Raw genomic sequence first — 26883 nt, 5'->3', positions numbered from 1 at the left:
TAATTTGGATATTTTTTAATATTTGGGTCGAAACGTTGAAAAAAACGATGATGCAACTGGATAATGACCCCAGATATAAGGTAAAAACACTCGATTTCTTCCAAAAACTGTTAAAATTTCGTTGCTACATTGGCCCCTACAGTCGTCAGAGTTAAACCCGATTAAGAATTTAAGGTAAAATGAGGTTTACAATTACGAGCACTCATGTAAAAACACAACAGACCTCTGGGAGAGCTGCCATGAAGGATGGACGTTCATAACGCAAGAAGAGTGTGGCAAGATTATGCCTTTCAGAGTTGAAACTGCCGTAAACCTAAACAAAAGATACGAAATACAAAAAATTTTGAACTAGATAATGTTAATTTATAATGAAAATGTTCCTTTAGTACTACGCGCCAAATATGTGTAAATTAGTTAAATTTATTTTTTTTATTTTTATACCCTTCACCTTCATGAGAAGGGTATATATACATAAATTTGTCATTCCGTTTGTAATTTCCAAAATATAATTTTCCGACCCCATAAAGTATATATATTCTGAATCCTTATAGATAGCGGAGTCGATTAAGCCATGTCCGTCTGTCTGTCTGTTGAAATCAGTTTTCTGAAGACCCCAGATATCTGCGGCATCCAAATCTTCAATAATTCTATCAGACATGCTTTCGAGAAGTTTCCTATTTAAAATCAACAAAATCCGTTCATAACAACGGAGATATAAGCAAAAATCCGAGACAACATCTGAAAATTTCATAAAAAATAAACAACAACAACACTGCTTATTCATTGCGTTGTGTATTTTGTTTTTGTTTCTTGGTGTATTCAGTTTCGTATGTTTGGATGGCTGTGTGTTTCATTGCCTTGTGTATATTGTTTTTGTTTTCTTGGTGTATTGAATTTCGTATGTTTGGATGTCTATTGGTTGCATTGCGTTGGTATTTTGTTTTTTTCTGTATTTCGTTTCGTATGTTTGGATGTCTGTTGGTTTTACTGCCTTGTGTATTAATACCCTACACCAGGGGTCGGCAAACTTTTGAGTCTGAAGAGCCAAAATTTACAGTTTACAAAACATGGGTTTTAAAAGAGCCACAAAATGTTTGTATTAAAACATTACAAATACTTTATGAATTCACTTCAAAAACATATTTTTTGTTTAATTATCTACAAGGCGATTCTGCAAGGAATCTTTCATATAGATTTTTGACTACAAACACTTTTAGAATTTTTATGGGTCATTCGAATGCGTTTTTTAACACTTGTTATATAAATATGTATAGATGTGCTCGTAATCCTGTGTGTCCACTGAGAATACGTACCATCATACTAACCTCAGACTTGCTCATTTTGAGAAGATTTCTCGTCTTGCTCTCATCAGGGTCACCCCATAGAATCTTTGTGGTTCTACCCACCGTTTCATTATTCCAAGAGGCGAATGTAGAGCATGTGGAGAGGACAGTGAAACTCTGGAGCACTTTCTTTGCCATTGTCAGGCATTCGTCGAAGTTAGATCCAAGTATCTTGGAAGTGATGTTATTCCAGAAATAACATTCTTAACCAACACCGATTGGAAGATTCTTAGGAATTACGTCCAGGAAACTGAGTTTCTGAACATGGAAAAATAATACATTCAGTGAACAATTTTTTTTTTTTTTTTTTTTTTTTTTTTTTTCTTGAATTGGAGCGCACAACAGGCCCGATAGTGGCCTAGGTGTATTTCTTCGGATTTGATGTAGTATACATCCTCCTATCAACCTACCTACCTACCTACCTACCTATATAAATATGTATATAACAGTTTATTAGAGTGGAGCGACAGTGATATAATTTAAAATGCATTTGTCATAATTCAGTATAAAGAGTCACAGTTATGTATATTAATTAGGCAGCAATCGAGATAAAATTTTGCACAAGTTTTTTATACAAACAGAAATTATACTGTGATGTATTGCGGACATTGAACCATAATTGACCAACCCCAATATAAGGTTCCATTCAGAAAATTACTCTAACGATCATAATTGACTTAACAATAGCAGTATAGAGACGAAATTCGACATAAACAAGTTGTATAAGAACAAAAATCTATCTTCCAAATTTGATTTTAACACTCATAACTGGCTTAATAATGGCAATTTTATGACGAAATTCAACACAAACAGGAACAATAATCACTTTACCAAATTTGGTGACGATTGGCTCATAATTGATCCTACCCCCCATATTAGATCCCCATTAGAAAATGACCTTAAGTGACTTAATAATAGCAGTAAGCGACGAAATTCGACACAAACAGGTTTTATAAGAACAAAAAATATCTGTACCAAATTTAATAAGGATGGATTCAAAATTGACCCTTCCCCCATATGGAGTCCACTTTCGAAAGTTCCGACATACAACAGGCTAAAATACAAGTATAGGATGAAAATCAACACAAACAAGTTTAATAGGATCCAAAACTTCATTACCAAATTTTGTAAGGATGGGTCCTTAATACGCTTTCTGGTCCCTTATTTATAGGCAAAAATTTTATGTCAAAAATATATCAATCTTTCATAGATCACTGTCATTAAAACGTGCAATATATAAAAATTTATAATTTTTTGCACCTTTTTATAAAAAAAGATAAAAGTTTTGAGATAGACAAAGTTTTTAGTATTTAACTGTATCAAAATTCTCCACATTATTAATTAATTACTATATTTTAAATTTCCAAAATATACGTTTTAATTCGAAAAACATTAAAATTACGGAATGTAAGATCATGATTTACATCTTATCTAATGGCACCTCGTAGGATCACTGATATGATACCCCATTCGTTTATAGGGAACTTTTCAATTAACACTTTAAAGAATTAAACATTTTCTTACAATATTAACTTGTACATGGAACAAATTCAATGGGAGTGATAGGTTTGTATGGCTTTAGAAAGCTTGGATCATAACTTGTTGTTTAAAGTTTCAAAAATGACTCTAAATTTTCATTTGTTAGTTGGCTTTTTACCTAAATCTTCCAACTTGCTTTTAAACTTTGACAATTTTCCACAACACAAAGCTTTACTTTTTAAATTGATCAACTGCATTTCTAGAGATCCAATACCAATTTCAAATGGCTCAATGAGGATTTAATCTCAAATGTACAATTTTAGGGGCAAATAAAAGCAAGTAAATGAGCGAAAAGCTAATTGTGTTCTTTCTTTCTCACTCAAAAAGTATTTGTTTTTGTTTTGTTCATGTACAGAACGATTAAGCAAAGTTAAAAAGTTTTGTATATTGTACACAGAAAAAAAAATGTGTTTTAATTATCAAATTGATTGTATCAAGCAAGTTTTGCACCTATCAACAAAATGATGATATCAATTATGAAATTTTTAAAAAAATATTTTTTTCCAATTAAAGAAATAATCAAAACAATTAACATCAGTAATTAAATTCAAAATTTAAAATTAGTTAATTCATTTATTGGATAAATTAAATATTTAATAAAATAAAACTTACATTTTAATTAGTTTATTAATCAATGGTTAAAATTGGTTAAACATGTATTAAAATCAATAAAGTCGATGACTGAAACAATCAAAGCATTAATTTAATGCTTACAACATTAAAGGATTCCTTTACCTTTAACAATGCGTTAAGCACTCTCAAAAATATCTCTTTATTGTCACATTTGAACAAATAAAGTGATTTATAAATTTTAAAATATTTATGAATCTTCAACTTCTTATGCCTAAAATATTATTGACTATTTGAGAATTATTTTCAGTTATAAATAATGAAATTATTTAAATAAAATATCAAAACAAAAAACCAAAATAAAAAAGAAGGCTGGAAAAACTTTTTCAGCCAATTAAAAAATTAATTGATTCAATTAAAAGTTTAATCAAATTTGTATACTCAGGATCAAAACAATGAGATAATTATGACAATTAGAAAATTGTTTAAATAAAAGTTAAAGAAAGAGGAAAACATGTTAATTGAAAATAAACTACCGATAATTTTTTCTGTGTAGAAACGTTAGCGAAGTGTTTTGTTAGTTTTAATACATTGCTCGTTAATCGATTCGGAAAGATTTTAAAATATGCATACAAATATTTTTTTATAAAATAAATAAAATTTGTGTATGACACTAAAGAGCCACAGCTCCACATCCAAAGAGCCGCATTTGGCTCGCGAGCCATGGTTTGCCGACCCCTGCCCTACACCACTATAGTGGGGAGGGTATATTGGGTTTGTGCTGATGTTTGTAACGCACAATAATATTGGTCCTATACCCACCTTAAAGTATACCAATCGGCTCAGAATCATTTTCTGAGTCGATTTAGCTATGTCCGTCCGTCTGTCCCTCCGTCCGTCCATGTAAACCTTGTAATCAAACTACAGGTCGCAATTTTGAAGATAATTCAATGAAATTTGGTACATGATCTTCTATTGTCCCAGGGACGAAGCCTATTGAAAATGGTTAAGATCGGTCCATTATTTCACCTAGCCCCCATACAACTGAACCCCCCAATAGGGCTTGTAATCCTTGTAATCAAACTACAGGTCGCAATTTTGAAGATAATTCAATGAAATTTGGTACATGATCTTTTATGGTATCGTAGACGAAGCTTGTTGAAAATGGTTAACATCGGTCCATTATTTCACCTAGCCCCCATACAACAGAACCCCCGAATAGGGCTTTTAAAATTTGTAATCAAACTACAGGTCGCAATTTTGGAGATAATTCAATGAAATTTGGCACATGATCTTTTATGGCATCGTAGACGAAGCTTGTTGAAAATGGTTAACATCGGTCCATTATTTCACCTAGCCCCCATACAACAGAACCCCCGAATAGGGCTTTTAAAACTTGTAATCAAACTACAGGTCGCAATTTTGAAGATAATTCAATGAAATTTGGCACATGATATTTTATGGTAGCGTAGATGAAGCCTGTTGAAAATGGTTTGCATCGGTCCATTATTTCACCTAGCCCCCATACAACTGAACCCCTCGAATAGGGCTTTTAAAATTTGTAATCAAACTACAGGTCGCAATTTTGGAGATAATTCAATGAAATTTGGCACATGATCTTTTATGGTATCGTAGACGAAGCTTGTTGAAAATGGTTAACATCGGTCCATTATTTCACCTAGCCCCCATACAACAGAACCCCCGAATAGGGCTTTTAAAACTTGTAATCAAACTACAGGTCGCAATTTTGAAGATAATTCAATGAAATTTGGCACATGATCTTTTATGGTACCGTAGATGAAGTCTGTTGAAAATGGTTTACATCGGTCCATTATTTCACCTAGCCCCCATACAACTGAACACGCCGAATAGGGCTTTTAAGTTCATAGTTATGTTTAATATACTCATATGTCGACAAAAAGCTGCAATAACCAAGTTGTATACAAGACTCGATGACCCCCACGAATTCCATAATAATAGGTTCTCATATGACCCTAGCCCCTATGAAAAGCCCCCATCAAAATTTCACTTAAATGTCCACAATTTTTTTCATAAACGGCTTAAGTATGTATATCTAAGGCAAGATACAATTCAATTTAAATGCTTTATTATGGTGAAGGGTATATAAGATTCGGCACAGCCGAATCTTATATATATATATATATATATATATATATATATATATATATATATATATATATATATATATATATATATATATATATATATATATATATATATATATATATATATATATAGATATATATATATAGATATATATATATAGATATATATATATATAGATATATAGATATAGATATATATATATATATATATATATATATATATATATATATATACAAGTGATTGAGAATGATGATTTCAGTATAATTTCTCAAAAAAACTTTACCAAATGTTTCTACAAATTAGTCAAAATTAAAGCTCATTTTCAATTTGTAAATTTTTAAGGGACATTTTTGTCCTGAAACTGACTTTAAGTATTAAACAAAATATAAGAAAAATATAATAACTATTTTATCGTTATAAGCTAAATTTTGAGATCTATTAAAAAAAGTATAGTCATTACATACAGATGAATATTCTGTTTATTTTAGAAGAAACCCGGACAACGCCGGGTACGTGCAGCTAGTACAGCTCATATTTGTTTGAGAGTGGTAATACAGTGGATAGGTACAACTGTTAATATCAGGGACCGAAAATAATTATTTTTGAATTTTTAAATAAAACAACATTTATGCATAAGTGGAATTAATTTTGATTAGGTTCATAAAATTTTATATTAATAGGCCAGTTGCAAACATATTAATATAATGATTTATCTATACACAAATATACTCATGTCGAATTTTATCTGGATATAGTCATTTAATAATGAATTAAGTGGTATTACGTGATCTTCAGAAGTCAAATTCCGTACAACGATGTATATATACAAAGTACACATTTATGTCGAATTTTATCACGATGACTTTAATTGTCAATGTGCGTTTAAGTAATTTTCAGAAACAAGAAAAAATTTCGTATAATGATTTATATGCAAAAAAAAAAAAAAAATCAAGTCGAATATTACTCCAATAGATTTATTAATTAATAAAATATGTGCGTTTAAGTGATTTTCGGAAGTGGACTTTATATAGGGAAAAATTGGTAGAATGATTTATATGTATACAAAACATATTCAAGTTTTATTTATCAATTTTATTTATCAATTTATTTATTAATGAAACATATGCGTTTAAGTGATTTTCGGAAGTAGACCTTATATGGGAGCTATGACCAATTATGGTCCTATCCGAAAAAAATTAATAAAAAAAATCGTAGAGTGATTGATATATAGACGAAACATATTTGTGTCGAATTTTATCAAGATACCTTTATTTGACAATCAAATATGTGCATTTAAGTGATTTTCGGAAGTGGGCCTTATATGGGAGCTATGACTAATAATGGACCGATCCGAAAAGAAATTTGATAGAATGATTTGTATGTACATATTCAGCTCGAATTTTATCACAAAAGCTTTATTTATCAATGAAATATGTGCGTTTAGGTGATTTTTGGAAGTGAACCTTATATGGGAGCTATGACTAGTTGTGGACCGACATAGACCGACATACGTTGGTAGTGTGATTTCTATTCATATTGTATTTATATGTACAAAATTTTGTGTTGATACCGATATATTTGAGGGAGTTATTAACGATAAACTAATTTCCGGGAATATTCTCCTGTGTAAGGGGGCTATGGGAAATATTGGACCAATTGTTATGAGTTTGAACATACTTGATCCCTGCCACAAAAAAATAATGTGCGACAAAATTTATCGAAATATTTGTGGTAGTTTCTGAGAAAACTACTTAAGAATTGAAAAAAAAAAAGTTATTTTTTTCGAGGTAGTCTGAAATTTTTAGTCATAACTTTTTACGTCGTGAACCGATTTTGCTGATTTTACCGGATAATAAAGAATGTTTTGGGTGAATTTCGTGAATTTCTATTGCTTCGTTTTATCGTGAGAGCGTTTTAGACAGACAGACAGACGGACGGACAGACGGACATAGCTAAATCGACTCAGAATTTCTTAAGGATCAAGAATGAATATTTCTTGGTGTTACATACGGAATGACAAAGCTATATATATCCTCTATCACCACTGATGGTGGTGGAGGGTATAAAAAGCAACTACAAGAAAATATCGGAGAACAACATGAAGTATACCATTTTGATCGTCGTGAACTAAATTTTAAAAATATTTTATTTTGACTTTTATTTTTTAGGAAAAATAAGAGTTATTCTTTGACTTTTATTTTTTTTGAGCAGAAATAAAAGTTATTTTTTGAGCAGAAAAAAAGTTTTCGCATAGAATCGTTTATTATCCAATAATCAAAAAATAACTTTTTAACTGCTCGAAAAATGACTTTTATTTCTGCTCAAAAAAATAAAAGTAAAAAATAACTTTTATTTCTGCTCGAAAAAATAAAAATCAAAAAATAACTTTTATTGTTGCTCAAAATAATAAAAATCAAAAAATAACTTTTATTTCTGATCGAATAAAGTCACAGTCGGTGTTATTTTTGCCCGAAAAAATAAAAGTAAAAAATAACTTTTATTTCTGCTCAAAAAAAAAAAAAATAGATAAAAGTAAAAAAAATAACGCTTATTTTGTGACTTGTATACAGTTTATATTTGTTTGTGTGTATGTTATGTGTGACATGTATGCAAAGATACCATTCGATGCAAAATGCGACTTATACTACAAGTATTTATTTGTTATTGTTTTTACTTTGATGTAGAATCTACATTGTAGATATAAAATGTAAATAATACATACATACATACATACATACATACTACATACATACATACATACATACATACATACATACATACATACATACATACATACATACATACATACATACATACATACATACATACATACATACATACATACATACATACATACATACATACATACATACATACATACATACATATACATACATACATACATACATACATACATACTACATACATACATACATACATACATACATACATACATACATACATACATACATACATACATACATACATACATACATACATACATACATACATACATACATACATACATACATACATACATACATACATACTACATACATACATACATACATACATACATACATACATACATACATACATACATACATACATACATACATACATACACATATTTCTTTATTCAAAAAAGGTGGTGGGTATATTGTAAAACAATCGAAATATTGGTCATAGACACAGAAAAGTATGAATATTCTGGGTCTGCTTTGTTTTGGTATTGAAAATTGGTAATGATTTCACCCAGCCCCCATATTAAATCTTATTCAGAAAATTACTATATTGCTAGCAATTGACTTAAAAATGCATGTATAGCGACAAGCATGTATTCGACATAAACAAGATTTACTGAAGCCGAAATTTTATGAGAATCGGTCCATGGTTGACCCTACGCATCATATAAGATCTTCTTCAGAAAATCACTTTATAATACCAGTATAGCGACGAAAATTAACATGAACAGGTTTTGTAGGAACAAAAATCTACCTACAAAATTCGATAATGATCGGTACGTAATTGACCCTACCACATATACTAGTTTCATTTTAGAAAATTAATTTGTGACTTTAAAGTTCATATCCAAATGTAAACATGAAATAAATCAAAATAATTTTGGTTATATTTTTCTAAATTTGGTTATTTTTTATTCGAATTTTAGTTAGAAGAAATTTTTTGTTGTGGTAACACTGATTGAAAATCAGCAAAATCGGTTCACAATGTTATTAAAAAAGTTAAGTTTTTTTTCGTAATTCTTAAGTTGTTTTCTCAGAAACTACAAAAGATAATTCGATGAATTTTGTCACACGTTATTTTTATACCCTTCACCTTCGTGAAGAAAATATAATTTTCCGACCCTATAAAGTACATATATTTTGAATCCTTATAGATAGCGGAGTCGATTAAACCATTTCCGTCTGTCTGTCTGTTGAAATCAGTTTTCTGAAGACCCCAGATATCTTCGGGATCCAAATCTTCAATAATTCTATCAGACATGATTTGGAGAAGTTTCCTATTTAAAATAAGCAAAATCCGTCCATAAACAACGGAGATATAAGCAAAAATCCGAGACAACCTCTAAAAATTTCATAAAAAACAAGTAAGAGTGCTATATTCGGCTGTGCCGAATCTTATATACCCTTCACCATAGTGTATTTAAAAATTCATTTTCCCGACTATATCATTATTATAGCAATAGCAAAACATAATGAACAACAACAACGCTAAACGAAATAAACACACAAAAAAAAATGCAGTAAAACCAACAGACATCCAAACATACGAAACTAAATACAGAAAAAAAAAACAAAAACAAAATACACAACGCAATGAAACCAACAGACATCCAAACATGCGAAATTCAATACACAAAGAAAACAAAAACAATATAATTAATTATGTTGAAAATCAAAACAATCTAGTTAAAACTTTCCCATACAAAGGTACATATTTCCTGAAATGTATTTATCATTAATAATTTCCTCAAATATGTCGATATCAACTCAAAATTTTGCACACGTAAATGCAAAGAAATCATACTATCGGTCCACAATTGGTGATAGCTCCGGACACGGCTTGATTGTCTTAGAATTTAACAAGTGAGAGTGTTATACCCATCACGTGTACACGTATTTTTAAGCCAGAAAAGATCGTTAGCGCAATGTTCTGAAGGGGACTCTATATGCAGCTAGGGACATTTATTGGCCGATTCTCAATAAATTTGGTAGAGAGATTTTTACTCGTATAAAACTTATGTGTGTCGAATTTCATCGCTTTACTCGTATTTTTAAGCAAGTTATGAGCATTAAGGTAATTTTTTGAAGGGCATCTTATATGGGGATCAATCATATGCCGATTCTCCTAAAAGTCAGTAGAGAGGTTTTAGTACTTTTAATGAGCGTTGGTGTAATTTTCTGAAGGGGATCTTGTAGGGGGGTAGGGTCAATTATAGACCTTTCCACGTAAAATTTGGTTAAGAGATTTCGGAACTTACTTCAGTCGAATTTCATCGCTATATTCGTATTTTTAAGCAAGTAATGAGCGTTAAAGTAATTTATTGAAGGGGATCTTATATGGGGGTTAGGGTGAATTATGAACCGATCCACATAAAATTTGCTAGAGAGATGTTGACTCGTAAAAGACTTATTTATGTCAAATTTCATCACTATACTCGTATTTTGAATCTAGTAATAAGCGTCAGTTTCAGAAGGGGACCTTATATAGGGGATAGGGTCAATTATGGACCGATTCACATAAAATACAGTGCAGAGATTTTGGTTCGTAATAGATTTACTTATGTCAAATTTCATCGCTATAATCGTACTTTTAAGCCAGTTGCGTTAGAGTAATTTTCTGAAGGAGACCTTATATGGGGGGTAGGGTTAGTTATGGACCGATCCACATAATATTTGGTAGGGAGGTTTTGGATTGAATGTGACTTACTTATTTCAAAGTTCACCGCTATACTCGTATTTTTAAACCAGTAATGAGCGTTAAAGTAATTTTCTGAAGGGGATCTTATATCCATAATCCACATTAGTCGGTTCGATTCCCACCTAAGGCACTGGTTAGGTAGCGCACAACAGGCCCGATATAGGCCTAGGTGTATTTCTTCGTATTTGATGTATATATGTAAGTACATCCTCCTTTCAAACTAACTAACTACGCTAAACTAAGGTGAAGATATCTGGAAGATGAAAGAATATATGTTAGATGTTAATTCATTTTAAAATGGACTTTCAGATGGTTTAAAACATTAAACAAAATTATATTTTTTCAAACATCAGGACATTATATCTCGAATCCCAGATGTTTAAATTTTTAGAAAAGTACACTTTGGTCTCTGAGTTAAAAATTTGTGTAATCCATGCCCGACTTTACGAAAAAAAAGTTCGTAACTATCAAATATTTGACGGAAAGGACATAACACTATTTTTGTAAACGTACTTTTGATTTTACATGATTTTTGTAATAGCAAATAATGTCGAAACATATAATAAAGACAATCCAAACTGATATCTTTAAAGATGAAAATGAAATTTTTCTTAAATGATTTAAGAAAACTTTTCTTAAGTTATTTTTAATAGAATAACAAAAGTTAATTCATTTAATGCCCAAAGTAAATATACTATGTCGAAGAGTTAAATTAAATATTTAGTTTATTTAGTTCTCAATGCTTCATGAGTTTATTTTGCACTAATATTATTTGATTGTTAATGTCAGTAAAAAATTAATAACTTTATAAATACTTTAATAAATAATGTTTTATAAATAAATTTTTCAATGCAGTTTGCCATACGAACGGATGGACTCGCCTGAACTACCCAAAGTCTAATGAGATATTAATGAAGACACTTAATAGCGAATACAATTGACATTAGGATCAATCCAAGGTGGGAGAATATACTGCTTCTGCATGTATTTTCTAAGGAATCCGGTTATGGGAATAATAACATGCGACACTCATAAACTTACTTTTTTGCGACGGTCTCTGAGATATATTAAATGCAATAAATTATTATTTGGCGTACTTTTAACAGTAGCCATAAATATAAGCTTGGCACAGCAAGATCACAATCGTAAATTACATAGTTATGGCGGACGTTTTGTGGGCGAAGAGGAGGCGGAAGCCATAGCAATCGAAGCAAATATGCGTCTGGCCAAAATCCCATGTAATTTTACTACTAAAACTAATTGTATATATGCAGAACAGCAATTAGACAGCCTCACTTTGCCAATAAAGGATTTAAGGCAGCGCAACAGCCAACATAACATAAACGAAATTGTTGTTTCTTGGGTGTCTCAAGCTGGCATTATAAATAGAACTGAACATACCCTTGGTGTGGTCCATAGCTATGATAACAGAAATGCCAACACCATTACCAATACTACTGATCCGAATAATGTTCGAGGGAAAGCCCAAAACGGTTTCTACAACTTCAATTGGATTTTTGAATTGTTGGCATGTATGATGTTGGCTAGTGCATTTGAAATTTGTCTCTTAGTATTGCGAAATTTACGAAATATCAGTTTGGCATTTTTTGGATTTTGGTCAGCGTTAAATGCACGTTTTCAGAAGCTCTGTTACGCTTGTCCTTCTACGTCGTCCGGCACTAAGAGTGATCAGCAGCGTAAGCGAAATGTTGCAATGGGAGAAAAACGCACACTGTCATATATATTCGCTATACTGACATGGCGTGCTTCACAAACTGCAAAAGGCGGCACAACTAGTACAGAAGCAAATTTAAGAGACGAAAATACTGGTGCAATCAGTTACGGTCACGTCACCACTATGGGAGACTTGTTGCTGCTTATACTATTCACTCATGTTTATTATCAGAGGCAAAAATTTCATCAGGGTTCAAATAATGATAATGTTAATGCCGAATCGGAAGAGTTATTGGAAGGTCACAAAGAACGCGAAAATGATAACAACGGTCCAGTTCATCAAGAATTCTATGATAAACAGAATGAAAAGATCAACAATAGTACTTTCAGCGACCAAACCCATAACAGACGTGGCCTAAGTAAACGCTGCTCCCATTATTGCGGAAACATGTATCAGCAAATTTTGTTGTTACAAGAGTATCATAAATCAGCTCAAGTCAAAATTGCACCTCTTACATCGTCGTACGCAACCAAAATACCTTATTTGACTTACTGCACCGGCATTGTTTGGCATACGTGCTGTTTCTGTCAGTATTCTTGTAGAACTTGTTGCTACTGTTGTAGCAGCTGTCGCTGCTGTCGGAATCAGCGTTGCTACATTTATGTACCACCACTATGTAATACCATCTACTGCTGCTGCTTCTATAAATCATTGAAATCCTTTCATGATGTAAACTTCCAATATTGTTGTTACCTCTGCTGTTGGCCGGATTTCTACCATATCAGTGCTGTGGGTTCTCATTCATCCAGATGTTGCTGCCACTTCTACTGCGAACGTGTCTTCAATCATTGTTGCCTCTGCAATGCCCTTGTAAATAAAGCATCTTCGGCTCGTGCTTTGCTTCTCCTAAACAAAATAAAAAGTTATTCTTCAAATGCCTACCGGCCTTCCCCAGACTACTGTGTGTGGAAAGTGAAGTACAACAACCAAAGTTATTCTCTGTTCTACGAGATAGATGGCCAAAGCTATTCTTTTCTCTATTTGATAGATGGCAGGTCCATGTTTGTGTGTAAGCGCAACTATTACCAGATAGCATTGGATGTGTTTTGCTCGCTATTACCGCAATATTTTGTGACTATAAAAAATTGTCAAAGTTTCGTAAAATGGAAGAAGTTTCACGTAGCTGTGGTGGTAATGGCTTTAATAGTAATTTGTGCCTCTAGCGCCGGGGCTAATTATGATCATCATCACTATTACAATTCGCTTTTCAATAAATGCCACAAGCATTTCTCCAGATGCAAACAAAACAGGAGAAAACGAAGGCGACGCCGACGTCGGCATCAACATTGTAAGGCCTATAGGCCGCAACATTACTTCTATACCACGCTGATACAGTGTGTTAAACGACAAAACGCTAAAAAATTGCATAAAAAATTCGCTACTAGACTACATAAAAAATCGGCAAAGTTATTAACGCCCAATATATACATAACATGTGAGTATTCCTTAGCTACAGGTACAGCTACAACACCAGTCACAACGAAACATCCAATTGTACGAGCTATAAAGCGGGTTCGTGGTTCAAAACCAAATATTGTCTGGTTGCTCATTGGGCTAATATGGTTCGAAGGACCAAAAATAGTTAACTGTAACGTTATTATAAACTATCAAAACCAGCAACAACACGAACAACAGCAACAACAACACCAACAAACCGGAAATAGCCATAAAGAAACAACAACCAATAGCGTGAATTCAAACTTTGAATACAAAATGGACAATTTCAATCAAATGAAGACTAAAAGTGGCAACAATAATAATAATAATAATAGTAATAACAATAGTAATAATAACGGTAATAAAAACAAAAATAAAAATAATAATAACAACAATAATAATAGCAACACTAACAATAGTAATAGAAGCTCCACCAGCAGTAGCAACATACATTTATCTGTTAATGTCATTCCTATTATTAACACTATACATTTTAAACATTATTGCAATAATAATTATCATCAGAAACTCATACGATCATCGCAACGTGTTCAACGTGCCTTAAAAACAAATCCAAATTTGGATACTAGTATAACTTCAAGTGCCTCCTTAAATTACAATAATATTAACGATGATTTGGACTCAGAACAAATGCCGTCGTCATCAGCATTTCAAACTTTTAACGAAGGTACGTACCAATCAATATATACATATTAGGCCGACTAACAGTAAAAATGCTATTGTTAATAAAAATAAGATAAATTATTTTATTTTGAGATTTTTCGATCCAATAATGACCGTTCGTGAACTTGACCATTTTAAAAGAAATATTATAATACATATCGCAATTTTTACAAATTCTGAATCATAAAGAAAGACATAAAGTTTTTTCTTGAACAGTTAACAACAACAAAATAATCTAATATTTTTTAGAGATGAACAAGTATCTTGTGCCTTAGGGTGGGTTGAAAATAGGCTTTTCTCTCGGATCAACTTCCAATAGTGAAATTATGTTGTATTTTAACGTCAAATGGAAGGTTGCAAAATATTATTCATCACCGCCAAAGTTTGAAAAAGCGTTTAATGGGAGATAATGACAATTTTTGGAGTTTTTTTCACAAAATGAGGCTTTAAGTATTAATTATTGCACCATTTTATAGCAAAATCGTAATGTCTACAAAATTGTCTTTCCAAAAAGGTAGAAAAACTCAAGATTGGTTAATAAAGTTTTGAGTTATTAACAAGGCAAGGATTTTTATGCACTAAAAAATGCAAACTATGCGCTTATAATATGCACTATAAAATAGGAAAATATGCACTAAAAATGTTGTGAAATTTAAACACCAATTACGTATATACTTAAAATATGATTTAATTAAAAAATTAGCGCATTTATGTAGAATTTGCTTTAATTCCGAATTCTATCGCATGGTGTGTTTTTAAATGAATTATGGAGGTTCTGAAGGATATTTTGTATGGGGGTTAGGGTTAGACAGATGTGTATGGAAGTCAAGTCAAGTTATTTGTTTATAAGAACACACAGATGGACAGACCCAGAATGTGATTTTAGGCCGATACTTTAAGATGTGTATAGGAGCAATATTTTTGGACGTTAAAAGTCATCGGCACAAACGCCCGACTATAGTAGTGTAGATTTTAAAAAATGATTAGAACTATTTAAAATTTAATTTCAAATTTTTTCAGATTGAGCCTAGTTATTTTTTCTTAAGTAAATATCAAATTTATTGTAAAAATATGTAATACAAAGAAATCAAAACACATTTTTGCTAGAAAAATAAAAAAAATGCAAAATATGCAAAAAAAAAAATTGAGATATATGCAATATATAAATAAATATAATAAAGCAAAATATGTAATTTATGCGTTTATAACAAAATATGCAAAAATATGCAACCACAAAACGATGCCAGTTTGTACCAAATTCTATGATTCGAAAAGAAAGATAGTTAAAAGTTATTTTAAGTTACTGACTATAAACATGCATTTGCATAGAAATCCTTGCCCTATTTATTAAAATTTCCCCCGAGAATCGATTTAGCTATGTCCGTCCGTCCGTCCATGTAAACCTTGTAATCAAACTACAGGTCGCAATTTTGAAGATAATTCAATGAAATTTGGTACATGATCTCCTATTGTCCCAGGGACGAAGCGTATTGCAAATAGTTACGATTGGCCCATTATTTCACCTAGCCCCCATACAACTGAACCCCTGAATAGGGCTTGTAAACCTTGTAATCAAACTACAGGTCGCAATTTTGAAGGTAATTCAATGAAATTTGGCACACGATCTTCTATGATACCAGAGACGAAGTCTATTGGAAATGGTTAACATCGGTCCTTTATCTCAGCTAGCCCACATACAACTGAACCCCCGAATAGGGCTTGTAAACCTTGTAATCAAACTACAGGTCGCAATTTTGAAGATAATTCAATGAAATTTGGCACACGATCTTCTATGGTACCGGAGACGAAGCCTGTTGAAAATGGTTAACATCGGTCCATTATTTCACCTAGCCCCCATACAACTGGACATTTTTTTAACATTCACATTTTTTTGTAACATTTGTAGGTTATTTATGGTCTGCCTCCCCCGACTATAATTTCTTACTTGTTTGTTGTTGTTTTTAATAAGATTTTTGTAAACTAACAAGTATACAGACAGGCTTAGATAAAGCGAATATATGATTTTATTGTTTTTATACCCATCAAAAAGATGGGGGGTATATTGATTTTGTCATTCCGTGAGTAACACATCGGAATATTGTTCACAGACCCCATAAAGTATATATATTCTGGGACCTCGTAAGATTCTACCGTCTGTCGGTTGTTGGCACGATAGCGTCCACAAAAATAGAGACATTGAGATGAAATTTTCCCAAAATATTTTTTATTCATCAGAAATGTTTGGTATTGAATATGGGCAAAATCGGTCAATGATTTCACATAGTCCCCCTACAAATGTACCCCCCGGTATATTGTGTAAAAAGCTTCAAACATTCACAAATTCGTTGTTTATGAAGCCAATGCCACAAAATTTCGCATAAGTTAGTTTTTTGACTACCGAAATAAAATTCTGAATTATGGCGGACATAGGACCGCAATTGGTCCTACCCCCCATATAAGGTCCCCTTCAGAAAATCACTTTAACGCTCATTATTGGCGTAAAAATACGAGTATAGCGATAAAATTTGACATAAGTATGTCTTATATGAGCCAAAACCTTTCCAGATTTCTATAAGGCCCCCTTCAGAAATACGAGTATAGCGATGAAATTTTACGAAGTAAGTTTAATACGAGCCAACACCTTTCCATCAAATGTTTTGTGGATCGGTCCATAATTGATCCAACCCGCCCATATAAGGTCCCCTTCAGAAAATTACTTCATCGCTCATTACTGGTTTAAAAATACGAGTATAGCGATGAAATTTCAGAGAAGTAAGTTCTATATGAGCCAAAGTCTATCTACCAAATTTTATGTGGATCGGTCCATAATTGACCCTACCCGCCCATATAAGGTCCCCTTCAGAAAATGACTTCATCGCTTATTATTGGAGTAAAAATACGAGTATAGCGAAGAAATTTGACATTAGTAAGTATTAGGGTGATCCACTCGATTTTTCAACCGGTTTTTTCTGCTTTACCAGTGTCGGTTTTTTCTTAATGTTGATTTTTCGAATATCGAATAACCCGGTTTTTTCACTTTTTAAAAACCGGTTTCGAATACTTTCATTTGCTTTGTATTCAAAGATTATTTAAATATAATTTTTAAGTAAATAATAATACAGCCCGTCTAAATTTTAAAAATATTCGAGTCGAGGAACTAGCGTATATTTTTCTACAGCTCCTTAAACTTTTTTGATTTTCCTAATTAATTAAAAAAAATGATTTGTAAAATTGATAACTGTTTGATAAAATTTTATCAATCTTAAGATTATATTCCAATTACAATAATTAATTTACGGCTGAAATTTTATGGAAGTGTTGGAATGCCTATGCAAATTTCCTAAACAGGGCTTTTAAAATAAGCTAGGATTACATAGTACCTTATGTTTAACAGAAGTGTCCCACTTTTTTCCTAATTTTTTTATAATAATGAAATAATGTAAATCAGACGACTAGATCTAAAGATATACCCCCTTATTCACAAACAACATTTTTATTTTATAAAAGGTTTATAAAACAAAATTTCCATATAAAATCTTATTTTTAAACTGTTTATAAAATAAAAATTTTGTTTGTGAATAAGGGGGATAATCTGTTAAACTGTTAAAAATCATTTCACATTAATCACATTAAGTTTTTCAAATTAAAATATATTTTTTTTATTTATAATGAAAAACCGGTTAACCGGTTTTTTCTGAATTTGAAAAATATCAACCGGTTTTTTTTAAAAGTCATCTATTCGAACTATTCGAAAACCGGTTTTTGGAAAATGTCGAATAATCGATCACCCTAGTAAGTATCTTAGGAGTCAAAACCTTTCCAGCAAATTTTATGGGGATCGGTCCATAATGGACCGTACTCCCTATATAAGGTCCCCTCCATAAAATAACTATAACGCTCATTACTGGCTTAAAAATACGAGTATAGCGATGAAATTTCACAGAAGTAAAGTTTATACTAGCCAAAATCTCTCCACCAAATTTTTATGTGGATCGGTCCGTAATTGAACCTACCCGCCCATATAAGGTCCCCTTCAGAAAATTACTTTAACGCTCATTATTGACGTAAAAATACGATTATAGCGAAGAAATTTGACATAAGTAAGTATCATAGGAGCCAAAAACTTTCCACCAAATTTTATGTGGATCGGTTAATTAGGTCCCCTGCAGAAAATTACTTTAACGCTCATTACTGACTTAAAAATGCGTACAAAAAATTTACAAAATCTCTCTACCAATTTTTATGAGGATCAGTCTATTATAACCCCTCCCCATATAAATTCCCCCTCAGAAAATTACTACAACGCAACAAATACGAATACCGCAATGCAATTCGACATAAACTAATTTTATTCTAAAATCTCTCTACCATATTTTATGAGGGTCGGTCCATAATTAACCCTAACTCCGCATAAAGTCCCTTTAAGAAAATTACTTTAATGCTCATTACTGGCTTAAAAATACAAATACATAGATCTATGAAATTTAAAATAAATAAGGAACTGAAATCTTCCTACCGACTTTTATGAGAATTGGTCCATATATGTATAAATAACCCTACTCCCTATATAAATTAATATATTGCCAATAGTCCAACCCCCATTAATGGACCTCTTTCAAATATTTCCCTGATGTTCTCATTAATATCGAATAATAAAATATTCAAAATATAAGTTTATTTATATGGCAGTGATTTGATGGTGGATATTAAAGATTCGGCATAGCCGAATATAACACTCTTACTTGTTTATTTTTTAAAAGTGTAAAGTGATATATTTTGAATGTAATAATGATATATTATTATATTACTGATGTAAGATACAAGAGGATGATCATGTTTGACCTGGGAAACATTGGTGGGACAACAATTCTACATAAATGTTAGTTTATATTTATTTTAAAGACTTTAACGATGGACAAAAACAAAGCCTGTTAAAATATACAGTGTCTCTCATAATTCGAATTTGGGTAAACTATAAAAAGAAACCAAGTTTAATAATATATTTTGTGTGCAAAATAAATAAATTAATTTGTTATATTGTCTAGATAGTCGTTATGTTTGATATCACGCTTTTTAAAACTTGAAAAATTTGCATTGACTTAAATTAATTATGGATTTTTAAAAAAAGTCCATGAAATTGCCTCTCAAAAGTATACGAATTTTTCCTGTATTTTATATTTGATCATATTATACGCAACACAAATTTTAGAATCGAATGGTTTTTATGCGTAATATTGTTTTAAGGGGTTACTATTCACGGAAAGGATATATTTTTGGACCATTTGGTCCACAATTTTGGGGAATTTGTACCTTTTTTCAAGTAATATCATTAAAATGGCGATTTTTGGCCATAATTGTAAATTTTTCTTCTTATTTCCAGAGATAAAACAAAAATTTGATATTGGGACTTATAAGACCCCTTGGGGTATATAAAAATAATATTTTTTGTTACAAGAATCTGTATTTAAACGTTCCAAGATAAATTATTCGGATCTTTCTTCTGTCGCTAATTCAATATATTGGAACTTAAGTCCATTTTTATAATACAAGGATCAACTATTTTCGGGGAAGTTTTCTGGTATATATTGTTTTAGATATCAGCTTTTATACATTTAAAGTTTTCAATGTGTTGTGGAAGTGTACAACTCCAAAACATGCCTCGAAGAAACACCATTCAAAATAGTAAAATCATTATTTTTAGATACCAATGGCCTCCATGCTGCATGGCACGATATCATTATGATCTAACTCAAAAATATTGATATATGTTTAAATATTATTTACTATGATCAAATTAAAACCAAAATTTTGGACTTACAGTGTTATTGTAACGGGCAACATAAGCGTGAAAGTTACGAGTAGTAAAAACTGAAATCTACTATATAGGATGACGTTTTATTAAGGCATGTTTTGGGGTTGTATACCGCTATAATATATTGAAAATTTAAAATATATTAGTGCCAATATGTACATGAATATACACTAGACAACTTTGTCGGAAAATATCGTCCCTAGAGGTACGAAAAGGGACTTATGATCCATATAATTCAATTAGAAACTGAAAAACGATACCTAAAATACATCTTGGAACGTTTAAGTACAGATCCTTATAACAAAAAATATTATTTTTAGATACCCTATGGGTTCTATTAAATTCCAATATTAAATTTTAGTTTTATCTCTGGAAAAAAGAGTGAAAACATTACAAATATAGCCAAAAATCGCCATTTTAATGATATTACATGAAAAGAGGGTACAAATCCCCCAAAATTGTGGACCAAATGGGTCAAAAATATATCCATGCGGTTGATAGTTACCCCTTAAAACAATATTAAGCATAAAACAATGCGATTCTAGAGTTTGTGTATCGTATAATATGATCAAATATGAAATACAGGAAAAATTCGTATACTTTTGTGAAGTAGTTTCATGGACTTTTTTTTAAAAAAAGCACAACTAATTTAAGTAAATGTAAAGTTTTCAAGTTTTAAGGGGCGTGATATCAAATCTAAGGACTATCTAGACAATATAACAAATTAATTTATTTATTTTCCACACAAAATATATTATTAAATTTGGTTTTTTTCATAGTTTACCTAAATTCGAATACTTATGAGAGACACTGTAAGTAGGATAGTTTAGTTTGTACCGTAATAAATGAATCAGTATACTATCGCCAGCGTTTAAATATGCAGCACTAGCACCACTTCTCTTGTATATGACTGAAATAAATATGAAAATTTATCATTTTTGTATCACTTTGCTACTTAAAATTGCAGTCATATATATTCGTATTAATATACAAATTGCAACTCGTGTTTGTAATTTCTAGTAGCAGGCAGACATAATTGCAGGCCAACACAAATATATATTTGTGCTTTAGCAGCGCACACTCAAATTTGTTAAACTAATATGGCGAGTATTGATGTGATTTTTGTTTGCGTTTAGTTTTTCCTAGCAGCAATGTAACTTTATTTTGGTTTTGCTACTGCCAGTTGTAGTTTTATTTATTATTTTTTGGCAATATTGATGCTGCAATTTGTAAATAAACATATGTAGGTATGTATGTAAGTACAGTTTTATGACATTTCATGAGCTTAAATCAGTATTACACTTCACATTTGTACGCATGTAGTATGTATGTATGTATGTGTATGTATGTATGTAGTATGATGTATGTATGTATGTATGTATGTATGTATGTATGTATGTATGTATGTATGTATGTATATGTATGTATGTATGTATGTATGTATGTATGGATGTATGTATGTATGTATGTATGTATGTATGTATGTATGTGTATGTATGTATGGATGTATGTATGTATGTATGTATGTATGTATGTATGTATGTATGTATGTATGTATGTAGGTATGTATGTATGTATGTATGTATGTATGTATGTATGTAGTAGTATGTATGGTATGTATGTATGTATGTATGTATGTTGATGTAGTATGTATGTATGTATTGTAGTATGTATGAGTATGTATGTATGTATGTGTATGTATGTATGTATGTATGGTGTATGTATGTATGTATGTAGTATGTATGTATGTAGTATGTATGTATGTATGTATGTATGTATGTATGTATGTATGTATGTATGTATGTATGTATGTATGTATGTATGTATGTATGTATGTATGTATGTATGTATGTATGTATGTATGTATGTATGTATGTATGTATGTATGTATGTATGTATGTATGTATGTATGTATGTATGTATGTATGTATGTATGTATGTATGTATGTATGTATGTATGTATGTATGTATGTATGTATGTATGTATGTATGTATGTATGTACGTATGTATGTATGTATGTATGTATGTATGTATGTATGTACATACATATGTATGTATGTCGATATTAATATGTATGTATATTTATTATCATCCATATATCGATGATATTCGACCTATAATATCCTGTACTGATTGACATATTAATTATTAAAATATAGTTTAAATATTCTCATAGTTTCTGTATGATATAATACAGAAAATACTACCTTGATATTTGTTTGTTTTTTTTTCCTTAATGTATTACAAAATACATAATATTAACTACATTTCTTCAAAAAAAAATTATATAATAATCTTCCACATTTTAACAGTGTGATTTGAATAATTTGTAAAGTAAGCTCATTAGAATTCAACGAAAAATATTTTAATTATGTGTGTTCACCCTGTTTTATACAAGGTGATTATAAATTTATTAATTTCTACAACAAAAAATATTTAAAACTATCATTTGGTTATAAAATTGTTATAAGTATAAGCATATTATCTTACATCTACATTGCTCAAAAATGTTTATTCATTAGAACAAAATAATAAAAACATCTATCTACATATTTATGTAATTCATATGGAGGTTCCAAGCCCCCTAATAAAAGTCTGCCCATTTTTTCCCAATGTTCATAATGAAGTTAAAGTTTTTCGTCAAAATAAGAAGATTCTGACTCTAATAGTTTCCGAGAAAAACGATTTCTGTATTTAATTCATATGGGAGTTGCCACTATGTATATTTTACAAACTATTTTTTATGTTGCGAAAAATAATTATCCTTAATTAAAGATTGTGGTATCACTGGTGTAACTGTTTATTCATAAAATAAAATAAAAAAAACAATAAATAAATTTTCAGCTAGCAGTTGCAAAACAAAATTTAATTGTTGCTATGAAAAACTCAGCGTAAATAAAAATATCATCAATACTAGCCATATTAGTTTAACAGATTTGAGTGTAGCACAAAAATATATTTTTTTGTACAACAAACAAGAGATTAATACTGTTCGTTCGTGCTGCTAGAGATTGCAGTGTAACGTCGCAATTTTTCTAGTTAAACATAAAAACAGAACGGCAATATTTAGTAGCAATGTTAGCAATGTTAAATCTGAAAAAGTTTAAATATTTTTAGTATGACGAGTGATAAAAATGTGTATTTTGCGGCAAATGCTGACTAATATATTAGTAAAAGTAAACACTGACTATCGCTAATACGTAGGTTTAGCACAGTGAGGATTTGATGATATTCTTCTTTTTCGGGTTATTCTAACCAATTAGGAAAAAGGCGGTTATTGAAATAGTAGTGTAAAGTGAAAACTGTAGTTTGTGTAGGCGATGGTTACTTATATGTTTTATAAAAATAGAAAAATGTTGAAACGGGTCAAATACAAATCATGGTTGATGGCTGCCCTAACTTTGGGTGGTACTAGAGTAAAATACATGTCGTCTAATACCACCATTAGCAATTTATGGTTTATTTTTCATTTACTTGCTATTAAACTTACATATATTGATATAAGGCTGGAATTTATAGTTTATAAACGTTTTCTTTCAAACATTTCTTATGAAGTACTTAAATAATTATGAAAAATTAAATAATAACTAAATGATGGACAAACTCTTGAAGTAAAGAGACGTTAAAGTCTTATTCTCCAGATACAAGAATCTATCCCTGTTGCAAAATCTCTCTTGCCAATGCACTTCTATGCGAAAGCTAATAGAATGCCTATTAAAGGTCTTCGCTTAAAGCCCTATAAGTAGTACAGCCTCATAGAATATCTACTATTAATTTCGATTAAAATACATTTAAATTTAAGCCAAATGAGTAGTAAGTCAGCTGAAAGAAGTCTTTATCGAGTGTTATAAGGGAGAATTTATACAACATAAACCTGAAGGATGGACTTTTTATACTAAATACAGCAAAATTTATTTAATTCTTATAAAGATAATATATACTATATATACCCCTGTTCCATAATCCCATTCCGATCTAAAACGGAGCTATTTTAGTAAAGATATTTATTAAAACTTACAAAACAACAATAATTTAAAACATCCCACTTTAAAAATTTAAAGTGGTTTCATTCCAAAAAAGGTCTTTTTACTTTATTAAAAAACAAAAACACGGAATTAATTCCACTTTTGATCGGAATGAAATCCTTTTACAGCCCTGATAGCAATAATTGAAAAATTGAATTTTACATAAAATTTTGTTAGATCATAATTAGCAATGTACTTTTGAAGGACTACTTCAATCTACCTTCTGCGGAAATACATAGTTACAAAAGATAAAAACATAGAAGATACATATGTTGAATTTTGGTTATTAAAATCTACGTCCAGTTTTGAAAAAAAGCTTATAGGTTTGGATTCTATAATATAATCTATTTTTGTTTTTGTTATCTGTCAGCTATAAAAACCAAAAAACAAAATTGGATAGTTTCATAAACAAATAATGATTTTTCGAATTCAATTGTTACAGCCCAATTGAAAATATTTTTAGTGGTTTGTACTTTTCTGATTCCTCTTAAAAAATTACAATTTCACTTCCAAATAACTATAAAAAATATATTATAAAAATAAATTCTTGAGAATGACTTCAGGAGTAATGAATTTGGAATCAAATAAAAGAGACATTTCGCCTATAAATAATCTGTGTTAAAATCATCACTTCTGTAGGTCTTTTCTTTTTTTGCTGGGATATAGAGATATAGGTTGAATATTATTACAGGTTACAAAGGATTAGTGCTGGGCAGGTTCGACATTGTTTACGACAAGGGGCATGGATGATTGCTGGAGGAATTGGCAGACATAGGAAAATATCATATTGTAAAGAATGAATACATATATCATATTGTAAGTTTTGCATAGATTTTATAAACATTTATGTAGAGGATAATAAATCGAATTATTTTTGAAAAGTATGTTGCATAAATAATTTTAGAACTTAGATTTTAAACTTCTTTCAGAATTTAACCAAATTTTATCACATTTTCTAAAAGAATACGTTGATCAAAGCAAGTTTTACACTTTGATAATAGTAATAGGAATATTTTTTAAAGACATTTGAACTATAAAAGTAGGGATTTATTTTGCAGCATAAGTATGCAATCTTTTCTTCAATGGTTCCGGTCGAATTTCGGCCGCGGGGCGAACTCTAGTAGACAGAAATAGATACATTTTTAAAATAAATAAAATCGATGAGCGTCTTCTACTTGTAAAAACATATTATTTTTATAAAATTTATGAGCTCATGGCTTAACCGCAAATTTCAAGATAATTTTATAAAATTTGGCACATCTGGGACCAATAAATAAATTTTAAGCGATTTTCGGAATTTAATTCTATATTTGACCACGGTTTAATCATTAATACTAATTTCATTATCGTATATCAATAGTTACATGAACATACTATTTTCAGAATAGTGCATTCAATTGGGGTAAGAACATTTATAGACAGATCCACATAAATATTGATAGCAATATTTTGGTTTCTTTAAAATTTTTTTATGTCGAATTTCTTAGGTATAACAACATTTTAAATTTAAATCCGTAATGATTGTTAAAGTCATTTTCTGAAGGAGATGAAGGTCCTATGGGTGTCAACTATAAAAAGATCTTCATATAATTTGAAAAAAAGATTTTGGTTTCTACATAATTTGTTTATTTTTTATGGGTTAATTATATCTCGATCCTCATAAAATTTGCTATGCATTTTTCGGATTCCATAAAAGATAAAGACTATTATGAGCGTTAAACTTATATTTTGAAGGGGAACCTCTACATGGAGAAAGCACAATTATGGATCGATTCATATAAAAACTTAGCAAAAATATTTCGGTTAATATAAAATGAGGTTTTGTCGAATTTCATTGCTGTACTTGTTTTTCTGGGGGATATATATTTTTAAAGAAAGATACATATAAACAGGTTTTTATATGAAAAGTCTGAAACTACCGGTATGTCTGTTAAAGTTGGTTTTTCGGAGACCACTTGTATGGGGGCTATGCCAAACGTTGACTAATATTGCCCATTTTCAATACTAAACAAACCTTACCTATAGGAAATATTTGTGTAAAATTGCAACCCTCTAGCTGTTCAGTCAGCTTTCACCAGACAGACGGACGGACATGGGTAGGTCGTCTTAGAATTTAATAAGAATCTAGAATATATATACTTTTGTGGATCTATGACCTACATATATTT

The 26883-nt window shown here is 30.6% G+C and overlaps 1 protein-coding gene across 1 annotated transcript in view; it reads left to right on the top strand.

Moving 5' to 3' along the window:
* LOC119603668 overlaps positions 1-26883 on the top strand; it is a 175857-nt gene that overhangs the window by 27406 nt on the left and 121568 nt on the right. The window contains exon 2 of the mRNA XM_037955782.1: positions 11877-14881. Within this exon, the coding sequence (XP_037811710.1) occupies positions 12004-14881 (2878 nt within the window). The 5' untranslated portion in view covers positions 11877-12003. The remainder of the gene's footprint in view (positions 1-11876; positions 14882-26883) is intronic.

Source organism: Lucilia sericata, unplaced genomic scaffold, assembly GCF_015586225.1.
Source record: "Lucilia sericata isolate MDLA Ls3-8-SP2 unplaced genomic scaffold, ASM1558622v1 Contig000324F_arrow, whole genome shotgun sequence".
Classification (NCBI taxonomy): Eukaryota; Metazoa; Arthropoda; class Insecta; order Diptera; family Calliphoridae; genus Lucilia; species Lucilia sericata.
The sequence above is the reverse complement of the archived record's forward strand: the minus strand, read 5'-3'. Positions and strand labels throughout refer to the sequence as shown.